The 21,281-nt window shown below is 35.2% G+C and overlaps 1 protein-coding gene across 1 annotated transcript; it reads right to left on the minus strand.

Moving 5' to 3' along the window:
* Positions 1 to 16,330: 16,330 nt before the first annotated feature.
* LOC104119140 (uncharacterized) lies at positions 16,331 to 19,001 on the minus strand. The gene is made up of 4 exons (XM_009630562.4): positions 18,631 to 19,001; positions 17,874 to 17,984; positions 16,770 to 16,850; positions 16,331 to 16,661 (listed from the first exon to the last, which is right to left on the minus strand). The coding sequence occupies exons 1-4, from the start codon at positions 18,871 to 18,873 to the stop codon at positions 16,587 to 16,589; spliced, it is 510 nt and encodes a 169-aa protein (XP_009628857.1). The 5' UTR covers positions 18,874 to 19,001; the 3' UTR covers positions 16,331 to 16,586.
* Positions 19,002 to 21,281: the final 2,280 nt, after the last annotated feature.

Genomic DNA, 21,281 nt, shown 5'->3' on the forward strand with positions numbered 1-21,281 from the left:
TTCAATACTACACACAAGAGGAGTGATTTATGTGGTGTCCAATTTTTCACATATACAGATTATAGAAAAACCTAATTCTTCTATGTATTCCTTATACTACTGTTGTGGAATAATAAATACGGAAAGTAAAGAACACAAGTATTTTTACGTGGAAAACACATGGCTCAAAGGGTGAAAAAATCATGACCTACTACCCAGTAGGATTTTTCCCAACACTTCACTAAATCACTGAGCCAAAAACAATATTTACAAAACTCTTTATAAACCTAAGGACTACCTCTAGCCAAGGGCGGATCTATGTAGGGGCTCGAGGGTGGTACGCTACCCGGTCGCTCGAGTAAAATCATATATATGAACTAGTATTTTCCTCAAATTATTGAACATATATAAAGAGTGGCACCCCAAGTAACAAAATGATTGTAGGTGCCATGGTTAAAGCACTTATACTGCACATGAAATACCCAAGATCGAGACTCTATTGAAGTCTTAGTTGTTTTGATGTTATCTTCTTTCTTTATACTCCTTTTAAATTCTTTTAATTTCTTCACCTCTGTTATTTACTCTATTTTGTACAATCTCCTTTTATTATTTATTTAAATTGTAAATTTGCTTCCTTTTTCTTTTTCTAGATCTTCATTTTATTTGAATGTGATTTTAATCATTTTCTCTTTTTATTCATCTAATGTTATTTTATTAATTTTAGAAACTAGAGTGATGCATCAAAGACATAATATTAATCGAGCTATACGTAGATTGAAGTGATGTATTTCCTAATTTAAAATTTATTTTTCTTTATATTTTTTAATCATATTAATCGAATTTGAACCTAGAGAATTAGACCGAATTGGATAGAACTTATTCAATTTTGTGATCACATATTCATTTATGCATAAAACAATCTTTTAAATTGAATTGAATTAATTCAAAATAGACAAAACCGAACCGAATTAATCAAAAATGGATCGAACCGACTAAATGTACACCCAAGTTCAATCTCTTCACTATGACCGGTTTGCATTAAAAGCAGTTGCACCAGGGACATTCACTGATTTTTTTATAAGCGGTGTCAAAATTTATAAAAGAACGAGAATAATAACTTTAATTATCATACTTCTAGACAAGAAATAACTTTAGTCTATTGGTTTTGTTGAGTCTTAAGTCAGAAAAGTCCTGAATTAAATTCTACTTCATCACAATTTTTAACCGCATAGATTCTCTCAAATATTTGCAAAAAGAAAAAAAGAAGTGCTAGTTGAGGTTTGAACCTCTAACCCCTTAGAGCAAAAATCAAGCAAATAACCAATATAACAAGAGATATATTATGTCAAGTGATGTCATTTTTTCCTACTTATCCGCTTCCTCACAGTATTAATACATATATTTAGCAAAAGCATTCACGAAGCGGTGTCGCCTGACACTGCTTCGATAAATGTGCATTCGCCCCTGAGTGGCACCCGTAACCATCAAATCCTGGATCCGCCTCTGCCTCTAACCCTTTGTGACAACCAGCCTCTAGCTGTTGCGACAACTTCAAGTTAACTCTAACTTGAATACAACACTCAGAGTATCTAGTATAATTACTTCTAGGTAAAGCTGAAAGGTACAGCTCAAAAGCCCTACTACAATGAAACTAGAATAAAAAACACACACTTGGAACTGGTTCTTCTATCTGGTTCATGTAGCTTCAAGTTCGCATACTTGAATCACACAAGAATTACTCGCAAAATACCTTGCTATTTTGCTCTCAACTCACGTTTAACTTCAGCGTTTGTGCGTACTTGTAAAATGAGAACATCATGCAATATATAGAGTTAGCAGAATAGGAAATAACTAGAGTTCTAATGCTTTACTCTTCCTTGGTGGAAGAGTTCTAGTTATCTTCAACTTCTAACTCCTCCTTTATCTAGGATAGAGTTATCTTCGAGTAAGGAGTCCTTCTACTTATCACTTATGCAACCTTTTTGTTCAGAAGATATCAAATATAACCACTTAAGTTTATCTCTTTCACGTGCATGTCTTGTGCTCGAATCTGTCCGTGTCTGTGTACACTCTGTATAGACCTGGTTTATGCTTGAGTTTCTTTGTCAATCATCAAAACAAACTTTAATTAGGCCAACCAATTTCCCATTTTTGATGATGGCAAACTCTGTGCTTTTCATAAGCATAGGACCTGTTTCAACTCAGCTCAATATCAACACAATGTTAGAATATTTTTTATTTTAAAGTCATAAATCACCAAGGACCAGGTTCATTAGGTTATAAACATCACAGTCCAAAGTAAAAAGCACAACGTATCTTCCCCCTTTTGGCATCATCGAAAAGTTGCATAATTATATTAGATAACCAGATTTTAATTAAAATTACTCATGGCCACTAGGGCTACTTCAAATGCAATCATGGAGTCAAGTATCATATATCAATCTAATGCTAACAGCCATCTAAGAAGCATCAACAAATAGTTAGAGCACAAAACCAGTTGATTAACATTGATACTAGTCATCCACAAAGTATAAGAAAAAATAAAGATACTGGATCATGAGAAAAAAGAAACAAAAAGAAATCCCATCCGGGTCACTGGTTTGTCTAACTAGGCTAGAAAGGTTACAAGACTGGGAAGGACCAGGTTCTTGATTCTGAAGTAGCCTTAACATATAATGAAGAATGCCTTCATTCTTCTCCTTCTCCTTTGCAAGCTTAGCCCTGAGAGCATACCTCTTAGTTTCTACTTCAGCCAGCCTCTTCTTCAGCCTCTCAATCCTTAGCCCTGTTCTCTTGTACCAAAACTCGCACTCTGCTGTTCACAGGTACCTTCTTGGATGAACCAGATTCTTTGGGAGTAGTGTGGACTTCATAGTCACATGTAGTCAAAGTGTTTGCCCCAAAGTGATCCTTGCTATTACCAACTTCCCATTTCTTAAGGGGTACCTTGAAGTGAGCAAGTACAACCGTGAGAATGAAACCATAGGGTATGGCATGAGTTTTGGTGCCAGTTAGAACCCTATCAAGAAGTTGGATGATAAACCCAGGCTAATTTATTTGCCTCCTACTGTCCAGACATTCCATAAGGACCAGGTCTATGAATGTGACAATGTGCCTTCTTTCCTGCCTGGGTAGCACAACCTTGTTAACAAATTCAAACAGCACTTTATGGGGTGGCTTCATCTCAATTTTGTATACAGCCTTGGCCTCTAGCTCTAACTCATTGTCAGCAAACTTCCTTGTAATGGCAAGGGATGTATCGAGGTTCTCTAGTTTTGGCCATTTGAGCTTTTTGTAATCATTGTACCCTTCAGTAGGTATACCAAAAAACTCTCCCAATTCTTTGTCGTCGAAGCTCACGGTCACTCCCATTACCACACTGGTGACTCTTCCATTTTTGATCTCATAATTTTCCATGAACTCTATAATCTCAGCCCTGGCAAGCCTTCCATTCATCTGAAGGACCATGTCCTTCCAACCCTGCAGTTAGAGTTTTTGCAGCAGCATGACCATGTCTTCCTCCTCCAAGTCCTTGAGGAGTCTACCCGTCAAGATGGTTCCTTACAAACTTCTCCTTCTTGTCTTGTTCTCATAGGTTTCTTCTTTTTCTTATTCTTCACTCTATTCTTACTCCACTACTTTCACTTTTCTAGATTTTATGGCAGACCTGGTTCTTTTCGCCAAGGTAGAAGGTTCTGCAGGCTTTGTCTTTGAAGGGGACTTCTTTTTGAAATTCTTTCTTTTCTTTGTCTTTGGAGTCGCAGCCTCTTCCTCCTCTGCCTTGTCTTCATTACGAAGAACCAGGTCCATCTCCTTAATTTCAACTGCCTTAACTTGCTCAACCACTTTCTTCTTTCCCTTTGCAGCAACTTTTCTTTTACTCTCTTCTAGGGCTTTTTCCAGTTCTGCCTCACTCTGCTTCTTCCGAATCCTTGTAGCTCTTCCTCTTGTAGGAGAAGTCTCTACAGGGATAGAAGAGGCAACCTTTCTCTTCTTGTTTTCCCTAGCAGTTCTAGGGATTTAAACTCCTAAACTCTTCTTCCGTTTAGGATTGTAACTGCCAGACACTCTTTTCAATAGGTCTTCGAGGGGTTCCTTCACAGATGGAACAGGTTCTTTAACATTCTTCCCTAACCTAACCAACCCCTCAGCAACTTCTTCAGACCCACTACCCTTTTTCTTTTTCTCAAACTTTCTTCCTCTCCAGCAGATTCCTCACTCCACACTACCATAGCCCTTGTTTCTTCATTCAAACCAACATGAGTGGGTGTAGATTCAGTCACTCCTTTTTCCATTCCCCTAACATCACCTTGAGAACCTTCACTCTCTTTTTCTTTTTTCTGTTTATTTTTACCACCTAGTATTCCAAATTCAGTTGTTTCAACCCCAACCATAGTTCTTACCAAAATAAACATATTTTCCAGATTTTCAGCAACCTCAGAGATTGTCTCAGATATAATTTTTGGACCTGATGTTACCTGCTCTATTTCAAATGAAACAGTTTCTTCCCCCTCAGTTGCAGACTTAAATGATTCTTCAGATTTCTATCTTCTTCTCGACTTGCTTTTAACTGCTCATTGATTTGTTCTCCTCTAGCGACTACCTTGTAAGCAATCATCTTGAACCTTCCTTTCTTAGATGTGGGTGTGTGTGAAGGTGTGATAGATGGCGTGGGTGTAGTTTCCTTGGGTGGTGATGAGGGATTGTCGGAAGGGTTTGCCAATGATGTGTTTGTATGAGTGTTTTAGAAAAGATGAGAGAAGATTGTGACAGTTGTTTGATAGTAGAGTAGTTTAGAAGTGGAGAAATAGGTAAGTCCAAATAAAATTTATAGAGGGAGAGTTTAATTGGGTAATGACACATTTTCCAAAAGCTCAGAAGTCTAATCAAACTGGGAGTCAGTTTGATAAGACGTGGAAGACTCTCCCTAGAATCTAGGCACTTATTGTATTTTGGGACTCTCTTTGGGTGAAACTGGTTCATTTTGTAACGGATAAGCTCAAGGGAGGTTAGGATTAAATGAGACTCTTTTTTATCATAATCCAAATATAATTATTTCAAAATATGCAGAGTGACGCATACGTACCAAGTAATCTTGATGAACTAGGTTCTTCATTGAGAAGTCTCTTGTGTAAGTCTGAATTTCCCAAGAGAATAAAGATAATTGCATTAGATATTAATGAGATATTTTAGCACATGGCACAAGAGTATACTATTAAAAGTATGAGACTGAGCAAAATCTAATCTAATTATGTATAAAATTCACAAATTATCTAACTATTTTTTTGAGTTAGAATTGGTTCCTTTTAGGTAATATTAATCATCCCTAATTCTAACATGTTCCTTTCAAAGTGATATCTACTTAGAGCTTTTGTGAATATGTCATTTATTTGCTTGTCAGTAGCACAAAATTCCAAAGTGATCAAACCCTTTCCATAGTTGTCCCTTAAGAAATGATGCCTAACATCTATGTGCTTAGTTCTTTTGTGATGAACCGGTTATTGGTCATACTAATTGCACTAGTGTTATCACAAAAGATGGGGATACAACCTACATCAATTCCAATATCCATTAATTGTTGTTTGATCCACAACAATTGAGCACAACAAGAGGCAGCAGCAACATACTCAGCTTTAGCAGTAAATAAGGCCACAGAATTTTGCTTTTTGGTGGCCCAAGACACAAGACATGAGCCAAGAAAATATGTCATACCTGAGGTGCTTTTTCTATCAATAAGAAAACCTGCATAATCAGCATCAACATATCCCACTAAGTTGAAATAACTACCTTTTGTATACCATAGACAAAGGTCAGTGGTGTCTTTTAGGTATCTCAAGATCATTTTGACAGCAGTCAAGTGAGACTCCTTTGGATTTGCCTGAAATCTAGCACAAAGTCCTACACTGAAAACAATGTCAGGTCTACTAGCAGTGAGATATAACAAAGAGCCAATCATTCCCCTATATAACTTCTGATCAACAGAAGAACCAGGTTCATCTACATCCAATATTTTGACTGTTGCTATAGCAATGTCAATTTATTTGGAATCTTTCATTTTAAACCTTTTAAGCAACCTTTTTACATACTCCTACTAATGGATCATAGTTCCATTTGAATTTTATTTAATTTGTAAGCCTAAAAAAAATTAAGCTCACCCATCATACTCATTTCAAATTCACTCTCCATTAGTTTAGCAAATTCTTTACTTAACTTATCAGTAGTTGCTCCATAGATTATATCATCAACATATATCTGAACTACCAAGAGATCTTTACTTTTTTCTTTCAAGAATAAAGTATTATAAATTTTACCTCTCTTGTAGCCATGCTCAAGCAAGAATTTTGATAAAATATTTCATACCATGCTCTTGGAGCCTGCTTGAGCCCATAAAGTGTCTTGTCAAGCTTGTACACATGATCAGGACATTCCTTTCTTTCAAAGTTCGGAGGTTGTTTGACAAACACTTCCTCCTTTAGATAGCCATTGAGGAAGGCACTCTTGATATCCATCTGATAGAGAGTAAATTACATGTAAGAAGCAAAGGCTATAAGGAGTCTAATTGCTTCCAATCTTGCAACTGGAGCAAAAGTCTCATCATAGTCTATGCCTTCCTCTTGACTATATCCTTGAACCATCAATCTTTCCTTGTTCCTTGTAACTGTTCCATCTTCGTCAAGTTTATTTCTGAAGACCCATTTTATGCAATTACTGATATGTCCTTGGGTCTTGGTACTAGATGTCAAACTTGACTTCTTTCAAATTGGTTGAGTTCATCTTGCCTTGCATCCTACAAAGCCTCAACTATATTTTTAGGTTCAATAAGAGATAAAAAAGCATCAAAAGCACAAAGATTCTTTAGAGAAGATCTGGTTTTGATTCCAGAGGTTGGATCAGTAATTATGTTCTCAATGGGATAAGAACTTTGATACTTGTAAGGTTTCACAACCAGCTGGTTCCCATAGATGTTCCTTCAATGTTTTGTTGCTGAGGAACATGTTCATGGACAGGTTCCCTCGAGGTTTGAAGATCAGTTCCTCTTTGTTCAGTTCCCCCTGTCAGGTTGCCCTGGGTGAAAGGACCTGTTCCATCACATGCTCCACCCTTTGGTGTAGCTTCAGTTTGGGCTATGGTTTCATTTAAGTTACCAGCCCAATTGCTTCCTCATCATGTTCCTGCCTCTTAGAAAGAATGTTAGTTTCATCAAAAATCACATGTATACTTTCTTCTACACACATAGTTCTTTTGTTATAAATTTTATATTTCTTCTACTATGTGAAGAATATCCCAATAATACTCCCTCATCACTTCTGGGATCAAACTTACCTAGGGAATATTTGCTAAAAATGTGCACAAAGCACTTGCATCCAAATGCCCTACGATGGGATATATTTTGCTTTCTCCCTTTAAGTAACTCATAGAGAGTCTTCTCAACAAGAGGTCTATTCATGCTCTTATTTATGATATAGCATGCAGTGTTCACAACTTCTGCCTAGAAACTATGAGGCAGTTTACTAGAAAGAAGCATAGTCTTAGCCATTTCTTCCAATGTCTTATTCTTTCTTTCAACTACTCCATTTTATTGTGGAGTCCTAGGAGCAGAAAAATTATGATTTATGCCACGCTTATCACAAAATTCAGCAAATTTAGCATTCTCAAATTTATTACCATGATCAGACCTAATTGATGCAAGTTGATTACCTAGTTGTTTCTGAGTTTTTCTAACAAAAGAACTGAACATGTCAAATCCTTCATCTTTAGATGTTAAAAATAATGTCCAAGTAAACCTAGAGTAATCATCAACAAGCACCATTACATATTTCTTACCTCCTCTGCTCAATGTTCCCATTGATCCACAAAGATCCATATGGACTAGCTCCATTGTCCTGGTGGTGCTTACCATTTTCTTGTTTTTGAAAGAGGATCTTACTTGCTTCCCCCTTGTACAAGCCTCACAAACTTTATCTTCCTTGAATTTAATGTTAGGCAGCCCTATCACCAAGTCCTTGGAGACTAGTTTGTTGAGTTAACTTAGACTAGCATGTCCAAGTCTCTTGTGCCAAAGGAGGGGATCATTATCCAAAACACTTAAGCAGGTGAGTTCATTATCTGAAAGTGTGGACAGATCCATAACATATATGTTGTTCACTCTTTTTCCATGCAAAACTATCTTGCGAGTGGTAAGATTAATCACAAAGCATTTTGTAGAGGTGAATGCTACCATGTTACCTCTATCACACAGTTATGATACACTTATTAGACTGTACTTCAGTGCATCTATCAAGTAGACATTCTCAATAGAGTGAGAATCAGTCTTACCTACCTTTCCAGCCGCAATGATCTCACATTTCTTCCCATTTCCAAAAGAGATATTACCTCATTTAAGGTCCTCAAGTGAAAGGAATTGGTTCTTGCTTCCTGTCATATGCTTTGAGCAACCACTATCAATGTACCATATTTGGCTGTCTCCCTTCACTTGGACCTGCAAAAGGAAATCATGGGTTAGACTTAGGAACCCAAACTAGTTTGGGTCCCTTTCTACAGGCAAAAGGGTGAATCAAATTCTTTTTAGCCCAACTTGACAGACTATTTTTCCCTTGAACAAAATCTTTGTTCTTTTGACTTGCCTTCTCTTTTGCAGTGCATTCACTTTTATAGTGACCGGTGTTACCACAGTGTGTGCAAATATTGTTCTCAGAAAGTGTAAGATACTTGCTTTTGGGATCCCACTTAGGTGCAGGGTTCCCAAAGCCAAGTCCTCTTCTGTTGCTACTATGGTGTTCTTGTAGCCATGAAAGTGCATCATAGGACCTTTTTGTCATGACCCAAAACCTAACCCGTCGTGATGGTACCTATCGTGGTACTAGGCAAACCGACCATTCCAAAACACTTTCAAAATTTAACAGAAATGAATTAAGACATTTAAAATAACCGAAGTTTTTTTATAAAACGGGAGTAAAACCCAATTAAAACATAAGTGCGGAAACATAGTCTGACATCAAGGTGTCACTAAGTCACAAGCATCTAACAACCAATATAGAAACATAGTCTACTAGAGTCTGTGCCAAATGCCAATACAAGAGAGAAAAGATAATAAGAAATGAGAAACAAGGACTGCGAATGATGACAACTACCTTGTAAGTCTCCGATAATCAGCTCGCGCACGAACTCAGCGACCGCCAGAACTGTACACACCTGGATCTGTACATATAGTGCAGGGTGTAGCATGAGTACAACCAACTCAGCAAGTAACATAATTAAATAAGGAACTGAGAAGCAGTGACGAGCAATAAAAATACAGTTCATTTCAAAAGTTTTCAGTAAAGAGTGAACATGCTTTCAATTCCGGTGGTGTAAGTCAAATCAATTCGAGCTCAAGTAAAATAGATATGAATCTTCTAGAAATTTCACCACAACAACAGATAACAACTAATTGCAACAATAAATAAAATCAAGTACAACCTCTCAAGGCAGCAGTCACTCAACTCATCTCAACAGCTCATACTCTCGGCTCTCAGCCCTCAATACACACTCTCAATAGGTACTTGCGCTCACTGGGGGTGTGCAAACTCTGTAGGGGCTCCTTTCAACCCAAGCACTATATCGTTGCGGCGTATAGCCCGACCCAATCATATAAGTAGCCATAAGGCATGTTGCGGCGTGCAACCCGGTCCATAATCTATAAATAGCCATAAGGCTCGTTGCGGCATGCAACCCGATCCATATAACCTCACATAGCTCACAGCTCGGCACTCAAGCCCTATCTCTGTGACTAACCTCTCCAGCCCCTTGGGCTCACATAATATCATAATAATCAGCCCAAACAGAGAATACAACAAGTATCAACAAGAACTGAGAGGGAATAGAGATGTAACACATAAGTAAGACTGTGACTGAGTACAAGACATCAATTAGCAGTCAATTCAACAAGTATACGATCGTTGCGGGTCCCAACAGTAATATTATATGGCCTAAGTATGGTTTCTAACATGAAAGGCAGTCAATTACTCAAAGACAATGAAAAATAAGTAATAACAATGGCTATTCGACTTTACAGTCTCACGGGTCGGACCAAGTCACAATCCCTCGCGGTGCACGCTCACACGCCCGTCACCTAGCATGTGTGTCACCTCCAAACGCTCACATCATACCAATTTTCAGGGTTTCATACCCTCAAAACCAGATTTAAGACTGTTACTTACCTCAAACCGAGCAAATATCTACTCCGAAATGCTTTTGCCTCTCAAATCGGTCTTCAAACGTCCCAAATCTAGCCACAAGTAGAATAATACATTAAATATAGGCTAAAGGGATCAATTCCACAAGAAAAGTACTAAATTATAGCCAAAATCCGAAATTGGCCCGAACCCGACTCTTGGGCCCACGTCTCGAAATCCGACAAAAGTCCCAAAACTTGAAATCCCATTCACTCATGAGTCTAACCATACCAAATTTACTCAAATCCGATAACAAAATCCCATTCAAAACCTCAAAATCCCGACTCAAGAGTTCTTCCTCTTTTTCCCCAATTTCTCACCCCAAATCACAAATTAGATGATACAATTAAAGATGAAATCATGGGATTTAACCAAAACTAAGTAAGAATCACTTACCCCAATCAACTTCACGAAAATCTCTTCAAGAATCTCCCAATTTCGTGTTCTCTAGCTCAAAATATGCAAAATGGGTTCAAACACTCGTTTTTGAAATTAATACTGCCTGTCCAGATATCGTTAATCGTGATCGCGGAACATTCCTCGCGATCGCAAAGCACAACTATGTTGCCCCACATTTTTACCCTACGCGATCGCGGAATCACCCAAGCGATCACGGATCACTGCCTCTCATACCTAAGCGATCGCATAGAGCATTGGCCACACCTCCCCTCCTGCTCAAATCCTTCTACGCGAACGCGACCTTAGTCATGCGTTCGCGAAGCACATCTTTGCACACATACGCGATCGCGTTCCTAACTCTGCGATCGCATAGAACAAACTCACTTCTGCCCCAAATAAGCTTATGCGATCACGAATAAATCCCTGCGATCACATACAAGGAAACCAAAACCTGCTGAAACCAGAACTTCAGTTATCAAGCCGCGTCCAAAAATGATTCGTTAAGCATCTGAAACTCACCCGAGGTCCCCGGGATCTCAACCGAACATACCAACCAATTCTAAAATACCATACGAACTTAGTCGAGCCTTCGAATCATTCAAAACAACATCAAAACAACATCAAAACACCAATTACATCTAGATTCAAGCCTAAAGAACTTCTAAACTTTCAAATTCTACAAACGACGTTGAAACCTACCAAACCACGTCTGATTGACCTCAAATTTTGCACACAAGTCATATTCAACATTACAGACCTATTCTAACTTCCAGAATCAGAATTTGACCCGGATATCGAAAAGTCAACCCCCGGTCAAACTTCCCAAAATTCGACTTTCGCCATTTCAAGCCTAAATTAGTTACAAACCTTAAATTCACAGTCCGGATATGCTCCTAAGTCCATATCATCCAACGGAGCTAACGGAACCGACGAAACTCCATTCCGGAGTCGTCTTCACACACTTTCGACTACGGACAAAATCCTAAGACTTAAGCTTCTGTTTTAGGGACTAAGTATCCTAAAACACTCCCAAATAAAAAATAAAACTTCCCGCCAAGTCATATAAATAGAAACATATACGGAAAAAACAGTAAATAGGAGATCGGGGTAAATAGATCCTCATTTAGAATTCTTACCTGTTCATCTTTCTTGTACAACTCATCTTTTATTTTTCCTATATTTTCTTCTAAAGTGTTGTGTGTGATCATCTGTCTTTTTGCATGTTCCTAGTTTCAATTTTAGATTCTTAGATCTAACCTCTAGGACAGTTGAGTCAAGTGCATGAACCTGGTTGTTCAACAAAGTATTTTCACTTACAGTTTTACTAATCTTAAGTTCCAAGTTTTTGCACTAAGCCTTCAAAATCACACATTCTTTAGACAGCTATTCTTTTTCGTTATTTACAATCTCAGATTCATCAATTAGCTCTAGTAGTAACTCAGATAGCCTTTCTTTAGACAAAAAATTAATCTTGTCTTTGAGATGAAAAACACTTACCTCAGTTTCTTCATCAGATTCTCCAATGGTCATAAGTGCTCGTTCATCTTCATCTTCATCTTCATCTTCATCATATGATACTTTAGCATAAAGGCCTAAAGTGAAAACATCATATTGAAAGGGTCGCCCGCCGCACAAAGCATCTCGTGTTTACACAGAGTCTGAAGGAGGGTCGCACCCCAAATGGGTATAATGTAGACAGCCTACCCCAATACAAGCATCAGTAGCTAATTTCACGACTCGAACATGTGACCTATTAGTTACACAGAGACAATTTTATCGTTGCTTCAACGCTCCCGACTAACCCTAGGATACATTAATTCGGCAATATAATCACATGATTGCAGAGACAGAGCTAGAATTTGGGTTGCATGGCAAAATTGGTTGATTTTCTCCTCCTACGACGCGAAATATACACAATGCATAATATTAATCCATGCAGTTTATTCTTTTTACATCCACTTATTACTTTTTAATCTATTTTTACCTTATATTTGAAATGGTTTTGCTACATATTAAAGAATCACACTGTAGCCAGTACATATTTTAAGAAGCTTTACGTGAGAATTATTCTGATCATTACAAGCTTTAAACCCTAGCTATTGAAACCTACAGCAATATATATTCCGGTACTTTGATGAACTACAATAAACAGATTTTCTAATTCCCTTTCGCTTGGTTGATCAATTAATTATTGGAAGAGCTTTTTGAATCATGCGGGATACACCTAATTGGTGAAATGTCCTTAAGGATAATGTGTTCATGTGTCTCAAGCTTCGTTCTATTTATTGGATTATTTTCTAACAAGATTTAAGGTGATACTGATATTGTATCTTTTCGTCTTCTTGGGCCGAGGGTCTTTCGGAAACAGTCTCTCTATTCCCTCGAGGTAGGGGTAATGTCTGCATACACACTACCCTCTCCATACCCCACTAGTGGGGTTTCACTGGGTCGTCGTTGTTGTTATTGTTGTTGTTGTTTTTAACAAGATTTAAATGTTGAATTATCTTTGAACAAGCAATTGCGGATATTGGCGTTTTATTAGCTTAGGTACACTACAAAAAACCAAAAGTTCAATACGACCTGGACAGATCTAGTGGGATGATTACTGATTTAGGTGAATCCAGTAACTTTGCTCGGACTTTGTATTTGTATTTAAAAAATTACTAAATTTACAAGAATATTTAGCTCAAAACTTAGTGTGTTATCTCAGGACTAATTATTCAGGGATTGTTATCTAACCTTCTCATATGATAAAAATAATATTACAATCCCGGAATAACTAATCTCGGAATTAGTTATACTGCGATTTTATTCCAGCCAAACATAAGATAAATTCATCTCAATTTAATCCTTAGATTAATTATCTCTTATCACTCGTACCAAACGAGCCCTAAGTGGTAATATATTACTCTCTCTTGTTTTGGTGACTGGACACTTATATTACCGTTGGAGCATACGAGAAAAGAAAGATTTTTGGCTTCGTCTTTCACGGGTCGGTACTTTCATGCTTTGTGGGGAAATTCGAATTGCCAAACACTATTTGGCATCACGTTGTATTTGGTATCAGTTTGTCTACTCCAACGGTTATGTTCTCTGCCTATTTTAATTATTTTTCTCTCTTTTTTTTTTCTTTTTCTTCTTCTTATTCTCATGAATAAATGAGGCAGTCCAGTTCATTATGCTTCCGCCGCGTACACGCTCGGAGTTAGTCGAATGGGCGGATGATATTAGATTCATTTTACACAATCTTATGTTACATTTATGTTAGAGGTTGTTTTCACAATTTGAACCGATAATAAAATCATGTTTGGTACGAGGAATAGTTGAACACTATTCTTTTTTGCTTTTTGTTATAAACATAACTCCTCAGATTTCAACGTTGTAAGCTCTAGGTTTCCCTTACAAGTATTAAATTAATTTTCACTCATATAATACACGATTTTTGCTATATAAGGTCTGCGTACACACTATCCTCTGCAGATCTCACTCGTGGGATTATACTAGATTTTTTTTTGTTGTTGTTGTTATTGCTATACACGATTTTTGCTATATAAAAATGCCTAAGCTTATTTAGACATGCTACAAAGAATAAAGTAAGTCAAATTTTTGGAAGATATGATTAAGCCCTAATGAGGATTAATTAGAAGAATTGAATGGCTTGAACAATTTCTTGGGGGTAATCAATTTAGCTTTACCTTTTTAAGGAAAAGTGGTTAGCTTTTTTAGCTTAAAGTTAGGCTTTGTTGTCATAGCTTTAATTCCCAATGGAATCTATTAAGCTTTGCTCTTTCCTAGAGACTTCGCCTATACTTCTACTAACTCTCAAGCTTTTCATAATTCTGACGTCAATAATTTTGCACATACTTGAAAGCCAAGTCTACATTAGAGAATATACACTAGGAGGACATAGTGAAGAACCAAATATTTATTGGTAATATATATATATATATATTGGTACCTTTACATAATAGTAGGACATGGCAAATCTAATATTAACCGGAAAATAAGGAACACACCTTCAACTTACCAAGGACATGACTCAAGATTGAAGGATATGGAAGTCGGGGATTAGGTAGAAGATTAGTAGGTAGTCTGAAATACCGTATTTGTTCCTTATTTTCCATATCAGTATTATTATTATTATTATTATCATTCTTGTATTTTCTTCAATTTCTATTACTACATGTTGTTTCCTTTGATTTGGTTACCTTATTGCTTTGTTAGTTTGTTGTTATTACTATTCTTGTCTTTTTTATTTTCAACCTGATTTCTTCACTTACTATTGTTTTTCTTTTTCAAACTTACTTTGAAATATTTTTTCTTGAGCCGACAGTCTTATCGAAAACAACATTTCTACCTCCACAAGGCAGAGTAAGGTATAGGTACACACTACCCTATCCAGACCCCACATATGAAAATACACTAAGTATATTGTTATTATTGTATTTGTATAATAGCCTTCTAAGAACCCTACGTGTATGAAACTATGTATTTATTGTATGTTAATACATTTGATTAGATACGGAATTTGAGAAATAAAAAAAATTGGAACGCACAAATTAAAATTTTGGATTCAGTCTTTAATCTCCACCTCTAACATATACTACCTATGTTCCAATTTATGTGAACCTATTTGACTGGACACGGAGTTTAAGAAAAAACGAAGACATTTGGAATTTGTGGTCCTAAACAAGTCAAAAAGAGCCCTGGAGTATTTGTGTAATTATAAAAGCTTCTCATTAAGGGTAAAATTGTATATTTAAGCAAAATTATTTCCAAATTAAGAAATTGGTCATTTTTTTTGGAACAGACCAAAAAGAAAATATGTTCACGTAAACCGGAACGGAGCGAGTATAAAACTAAAAAGAGAGTAAAGAAATTTGCATAATCCTAGTCGAGATAAATAACTTGCAGAAGTTGTAAACTACGGAAGTGGACCGTTACCTAATCCAAGTGACATCACAAGCATTCAAATGAACGTACTAAATTCATTTCTAGTTGAAAGTTGATAGTTTCCGTTGGCTACTTCTGTCTTAGATATCTTCTTTTTTTACTGTCAACCACTCAATTTAAAAGTCCAATCTTTGTTGAACTTTCTATATAAATAGATCATTTGAAAATCCACAACTACGTAACAATACTTCAGTCAAAACTATATAACATAATCTTAAGAGTCAAATAAATTTTGCTCTTCATGTCCACAAATACAATAACAAACAAACTCAGTGCAATCCCACGAATAAGACCTGAAAAGGGAAGTTACCTTACCCAAAAAAAAAAAGATGAAAAGAAAATAGTAACAACAAATATAACAACAAGATAGTAAAAAAACCAAAGCAAAAGAAACAAGATAGTAATAGCCAATACAAACACTTGATAAAAACACTTAAGCCAACAAGGAAGAATCAGAGCTTGATTCCAGACATACTCTAGCCAACCAACTAAACACCACAAACTTCAAAAGTCATCGTTTCTTTCTTTAACAATGTTTCGAGTCAAACTACTTGATATAAATTGAAAATGGAACGAAGGTCTGAATAAAACAGTAATAACAAACCCAATATGATCTCACAAGTGAGATATAAAAAGGATGAGATATACGCAGACTTTATATGTACCTTGTATAATTTCCTCAAGAGAAAGCGTATTCAAAACAGATTTGACAAATACAAGGGATTTGGTAAGGAAGTTAACTGTTCTTCACAGTATACAATTTCACCAACTACAAGAGACATATCAAAAGACAGAATAGAAAAGAATCCACAGCTTAAGACCTGTTTTAGTTACAAACTTGTTTACAAAACCTAAAATTAGAAACTGATGATCAATCTTCCTTCAAAGGCTAAAAATGAACAGAAAAACAACAAAAACAGGAAAAATTGAATAAATCCAACCAACACTGAAAAACAGCCAATATATAAATAGAAATATCGATTATCTTAAATTATATCACACAAACCTAATTAGCCACTGAGCTTTTTTTAAGGTAATTTTTCATTGAATCGTTTCTATACTCTTGCTCAGCTCTTCCAACTTCTTCATCCTCATTTTCTCGCTTTCGCCCACCAGCTATAAAAACATACATACACAGATTAGACACATCGAAAAGAGTTTTAAATACACAGAGAAAATTATTTGGAACAGGGAAATCAATAAATGCAGTAAATATATATTTACCTCCATCAATCTTGATATAAGCTGTACTTTTTCCTTATGTTTTTCATTGAAGGCCTCAAGAGCTTCTTTGTATTCTCTTTCCTGTAGTCACATATTGAAATGGCCATTGTCAAATAATTCATCAAAATATTATTAGTAGTAAGTATTAAATCCCATCTCAGCAGTTAACTAAATTGAGATGAAGTATTATCAGTAAGGGTGTTCATAGTTAGGTTCATATTGGTTTACCCCTAAAAATAAACCAAATCAATTAAGTCAATTTTTCAAATATCAAAACCAAACCAGACCAATTAAGTCGGTTTTTTATCGATTCGATTTTTGTCATTTTTTTCTTGAATATGAGACATACACTACCAAAGACATTTTCCGAATACCATATTCCAACATATCAAACCAATTACTCTTTGAGTAAATATGTCATATACCAAGATATTTTGATAGTAATTGAATTAAATAGTAAATAAAATTTAATGACTCAATTTAAGACAAGTTATTTTTAACATGAAATATTGATTCTTGGAACTATCGATCAAACTAGAATGTAAAGGCAAAGAACTAGATTACTATAACGAGAAGCAACTAGACTACAAACCAAGAGTCAAACGATTAATATGTACAACAACCCAGTTATTCCCACAAGTGGAGTCCGGGGACAAACGATTAATATGTATCATATAAAAAAAATTAACTTATATAATAATATACATATTTTAACAATATACATATTTTGTCAATTGGTATTTTTATAGTTGGTTTGGTTCGAATTTTCAGCTATTTTTTGCTTAAAACCAAAATAAAACCAATTTTGGTCAGTTTCTAAAATTCAAAACCAAAAAGTTATTGGGTTTTTTGTCAGTTTGATTCGGTTTTCAGTTTGCTTCAATTTTTCGGTTTTCCATAAACACCCCTAATTATCAGTATTGATTCCTTATAACAATATATATTATTTACAAAAATAATCACCCAGCCAACCTGACCTGCCCCAAAAAAATGAACAAATAAACAGTTTAACGAAATATTGAGACAAAAAATTCATGGCATAGATATAGTACACAAAATTAGTGAGTGTAAATTGAAGAAAGCAGTGGGAAATATATTTGATACCTTCTTCTGGCAAGTTTGTCCCAGAGGTTTTAACTCTTTGTTGACTGCATCAATCCTCTTTCTGACCGTTGAAACTTCTTTCTTCATTGGATCTGCTAATGCTTCTAATTCCTGATAATTTATTTGTAATTTAATGTTATATATATACATGTATTGTATAAATTTTGAACAAAACTAAAAAAAAATCCTTTTTTCCTATTAATTACTCATCAGAGCTACCATTTCCAACAGTTGAAATTGCCAAAAATTTATACACATTTTGTACCAATTTTAACCTCCCAGATTTATCAAATTGTGTAGTATAGTACAGGTTTCAAACACAATAATATGCTGAAAAAACTAACTTAAAGAGGGAAATAATACAGATCAGAGTTCTTTTGGCTCAAAAAAAAGTAGGAAAATCCCAGAAAGTAAAAGGGGAAAAGAGGACAGAAATGCAAATCTAGATTTTGTTGAAATAAAGAAACAAATATGTGTTCCAAATAATTAATCCTTCTGTTTTTGTTCAAAATTTATGGTAAGTTAAATTTCTCATTTTTTCGCACAAACTAACACAATAATTTTCAATTAAACTAGCAATACCTTTGCCCTAATTTTCTAATTTTCACCGGAATATGTCAAAAATTCCTAAAACCCAAAACAAATAAAGTTATTTCAAGTTCTTAGGCTAAAAATCAAAACCTTATACTACAAAAAGAAAAAATTTATATTCAGAAAATTAAATGCTTAAGCCAAAAAAAAAGAAGGGAAAACAAACCTCGCGAATAATGGCCAAACGGCGAGTTTCTTCTTCAATACGACCCAACTGAGCTTGAACTTTCTCTTTAACTTCAAGTTTCTTTTTCTCAATTTCTTCTTCTTTAGCTTTGAAAGTTGAAAGTGCAGATTTAGACATTTCTTCATCTTCTTTTGTTAATGTACCATTAAAACTCAAACTCCCTGAAATTTGACTCGTTGATTGCATCAGTGTTTGTAGCTGTTGTTGTTGCTGATTCTGCATTTTTTTTTTCTTTACCAAAATTTTACTCTTCTGGTTTCTTCAGTTCTTTCTCTTTTCTCTGTTTTGTGTCTACACTATCTTTTTCTTTTTGCTTTGGTTATGATTGGAATGGACCCTTTTTTTCTGCTCTACTGTTGCAGGGTTGTGCTTATGTACAAATACAAAGGGCACATTTCAATATCTTTTTAAATTTTTTCTTGTGTGACCCACAAAAGAGGGTGAAAAGTATAAATAGTTAAAATACTAGTGGTGATTTTATAAGTAAAGAAATGTGATTTTACACCATCAAAAGAATTGTGGTAGTATACATAACTCGTTTCACTCTTAATCATAGGTTTTCTGTTCGACCCTTAAAAATACAAAAAATAATGATAGAGAGTGTTTTTTTCATTTAGTAGGTTATACAACAACAACAACCCAGTATAATTCCACTAGTGAGGTCTGGGGAGGGTAGTGTGTACGCAGACTTTAATTCTACCCTGGATCAGAGAGACTGTTTCCGATATACCATCGGTTCCCTCCATTCAAGAACTCTCACCTTACTCTTAGGATGACTCGAACTCACAACCTCTTAGTTGGAAGTGGAAGCTACTCAACACTACAACAACCCACTTTTGTCTATGCGACCTCTTTTGTAGGTCATACACTATACGAATTCAAAACAATTGGAGCCAAAGCAAATATCAAATTTCAAATGAAAACGAAAAAACAAAAAAGAAATCTTTACGTAAATAGTTAGTTGGATTCATTGTTATTTTTCATAATATGAATTATAATTATACATTTGCATATTATTTATAGTTTAAACGATTGAATGAATACGTATTGGGGTTATTTCTTTCAACCACCAACAAGGCAACTATTCATTCATAAAAGAAGCATGGACAAGAATTTCATCACTTTGCTGATTTTATTGTCAATCTCAAAGCTTGTGTCTACTCATTTTCTTTAGTAATTAGCTAATATCTTTTTCATTTGATGTTCGATATCTGTTTTAAGGTCTAACTAATTCGAATTCGCATTGTGAAGTCTCATATATGATAGTATTAATTATATTACTCAGACGAGTTTACCTCCCTTGTATTAAGTTAACCTTTTTAGTAATCTAGTTAAGTTGTAACTAGAATTAGTTAGTTTGTTATTAATGTGTACTTCTATATTACTTAGAGGTTAGAAAGTTAGCATTAAGCTGTATGAAATCCTCTTTTCGATTGCTCTCAATTTGCTCTCCTCTCAACTTACAATCGCAATACTCATTTGATATTAAATTCAACTTGGAGATTTAACATAATTCCCTTTTAACTACCTTTACCAGAACACAGTTTTATAGTTTAATTAACATTATGGAAACTACAACAATATTTTTATTGCTAGTTCTCTTTTCCCTCTTTTGCTTAGGCAAATTGTAACGTAAGTAATGTTGTTGCATGCCAAAAAGATGAACAGCCTGACATTTGCACTTGATTACTCTATCTTTGCAAGACTTTTGCAAATAAGGTCCCATTTGACGAATTTTTTTTAAAGTTACTTCATGCATATAATTCCAACTGTCTTCATTTTCTTTCTTTTTAATAAAGTATTTAGTACTATTATAACTCGTTGATCGGACTAATTTGGCCGGACCAAGATCCAGCCGAGAGAGGGCAGTCTTTAGAAACAACAAGTTGGGAAAGTAAGAGAACGTTTCGCGTTTTCTTATCTTATTCCGGCTTGGACTAATTTTGATTCATATAGTATAACCTCTCTAAAAAGTGAAGCAATAACCTTCTAAGAGGTTCTTTATTCCAGAGTTTGAACCAAAATCTTTTGATGGAGGACTAAAGTATCGCAATTATCCTATTGATATATAAATATGCAATTGGCTTTCTGAGCAAAATAAGCGTTAAAACACAATCTCTTACCTTATTATTTTTCAAAAGCTAATTTTTCGAAATTTATTCTTCCACTTTTCGGTGTTCAAGTATTTATATATATATATATATATATATTTCAAAAAAATCAACAACACATTCTTATTCTGATCAATGAATCAGAGTTCCGAAACAAAAGGAGAAATAATTAAATGTTGAAATAGTTTCTACTCGAAATGATCTAGATTTTTAAATTAAGAGTTCTATAAATTGACTCTTGACAAGAAAAAAAAAACAAATGCATATCTTGATGATTTCGCGACTAGTCGTTATAAAATGTTGTTAAAATGTAAATTGTTGATGTCTTCACTGTTGCATGTATGGATGGATTTGCTCTTACCGCGTCACTCAGACCGCAAACAATAAATAATTTAATTAATTAAAGGGTCAAGAAATCATTCTTCTTTACCATAGATAGTCAAAATCCACGAGTTGAAGTCTAAGTGCAGAAAAACTCGAGAACAATAAGAAGTCATTATTATTTGTTAGTTCGACCCG

The sequence above is a fragment of the Nicotiana tomentosiformis genome, chromosome 7 (genome assembly GCF_000390325.3).
Source record: "Nicotiana tomentosiformis chromosome 7, ASM39032v3, whole genome shotgun sequence".
Lineage (NCBI taxonomy): Eukaryota > Viridiplantae > Streptophyta > Magnoliopsida > Solanales > Solanaceae > Nicotiana > Nicotiana tomentosiformis.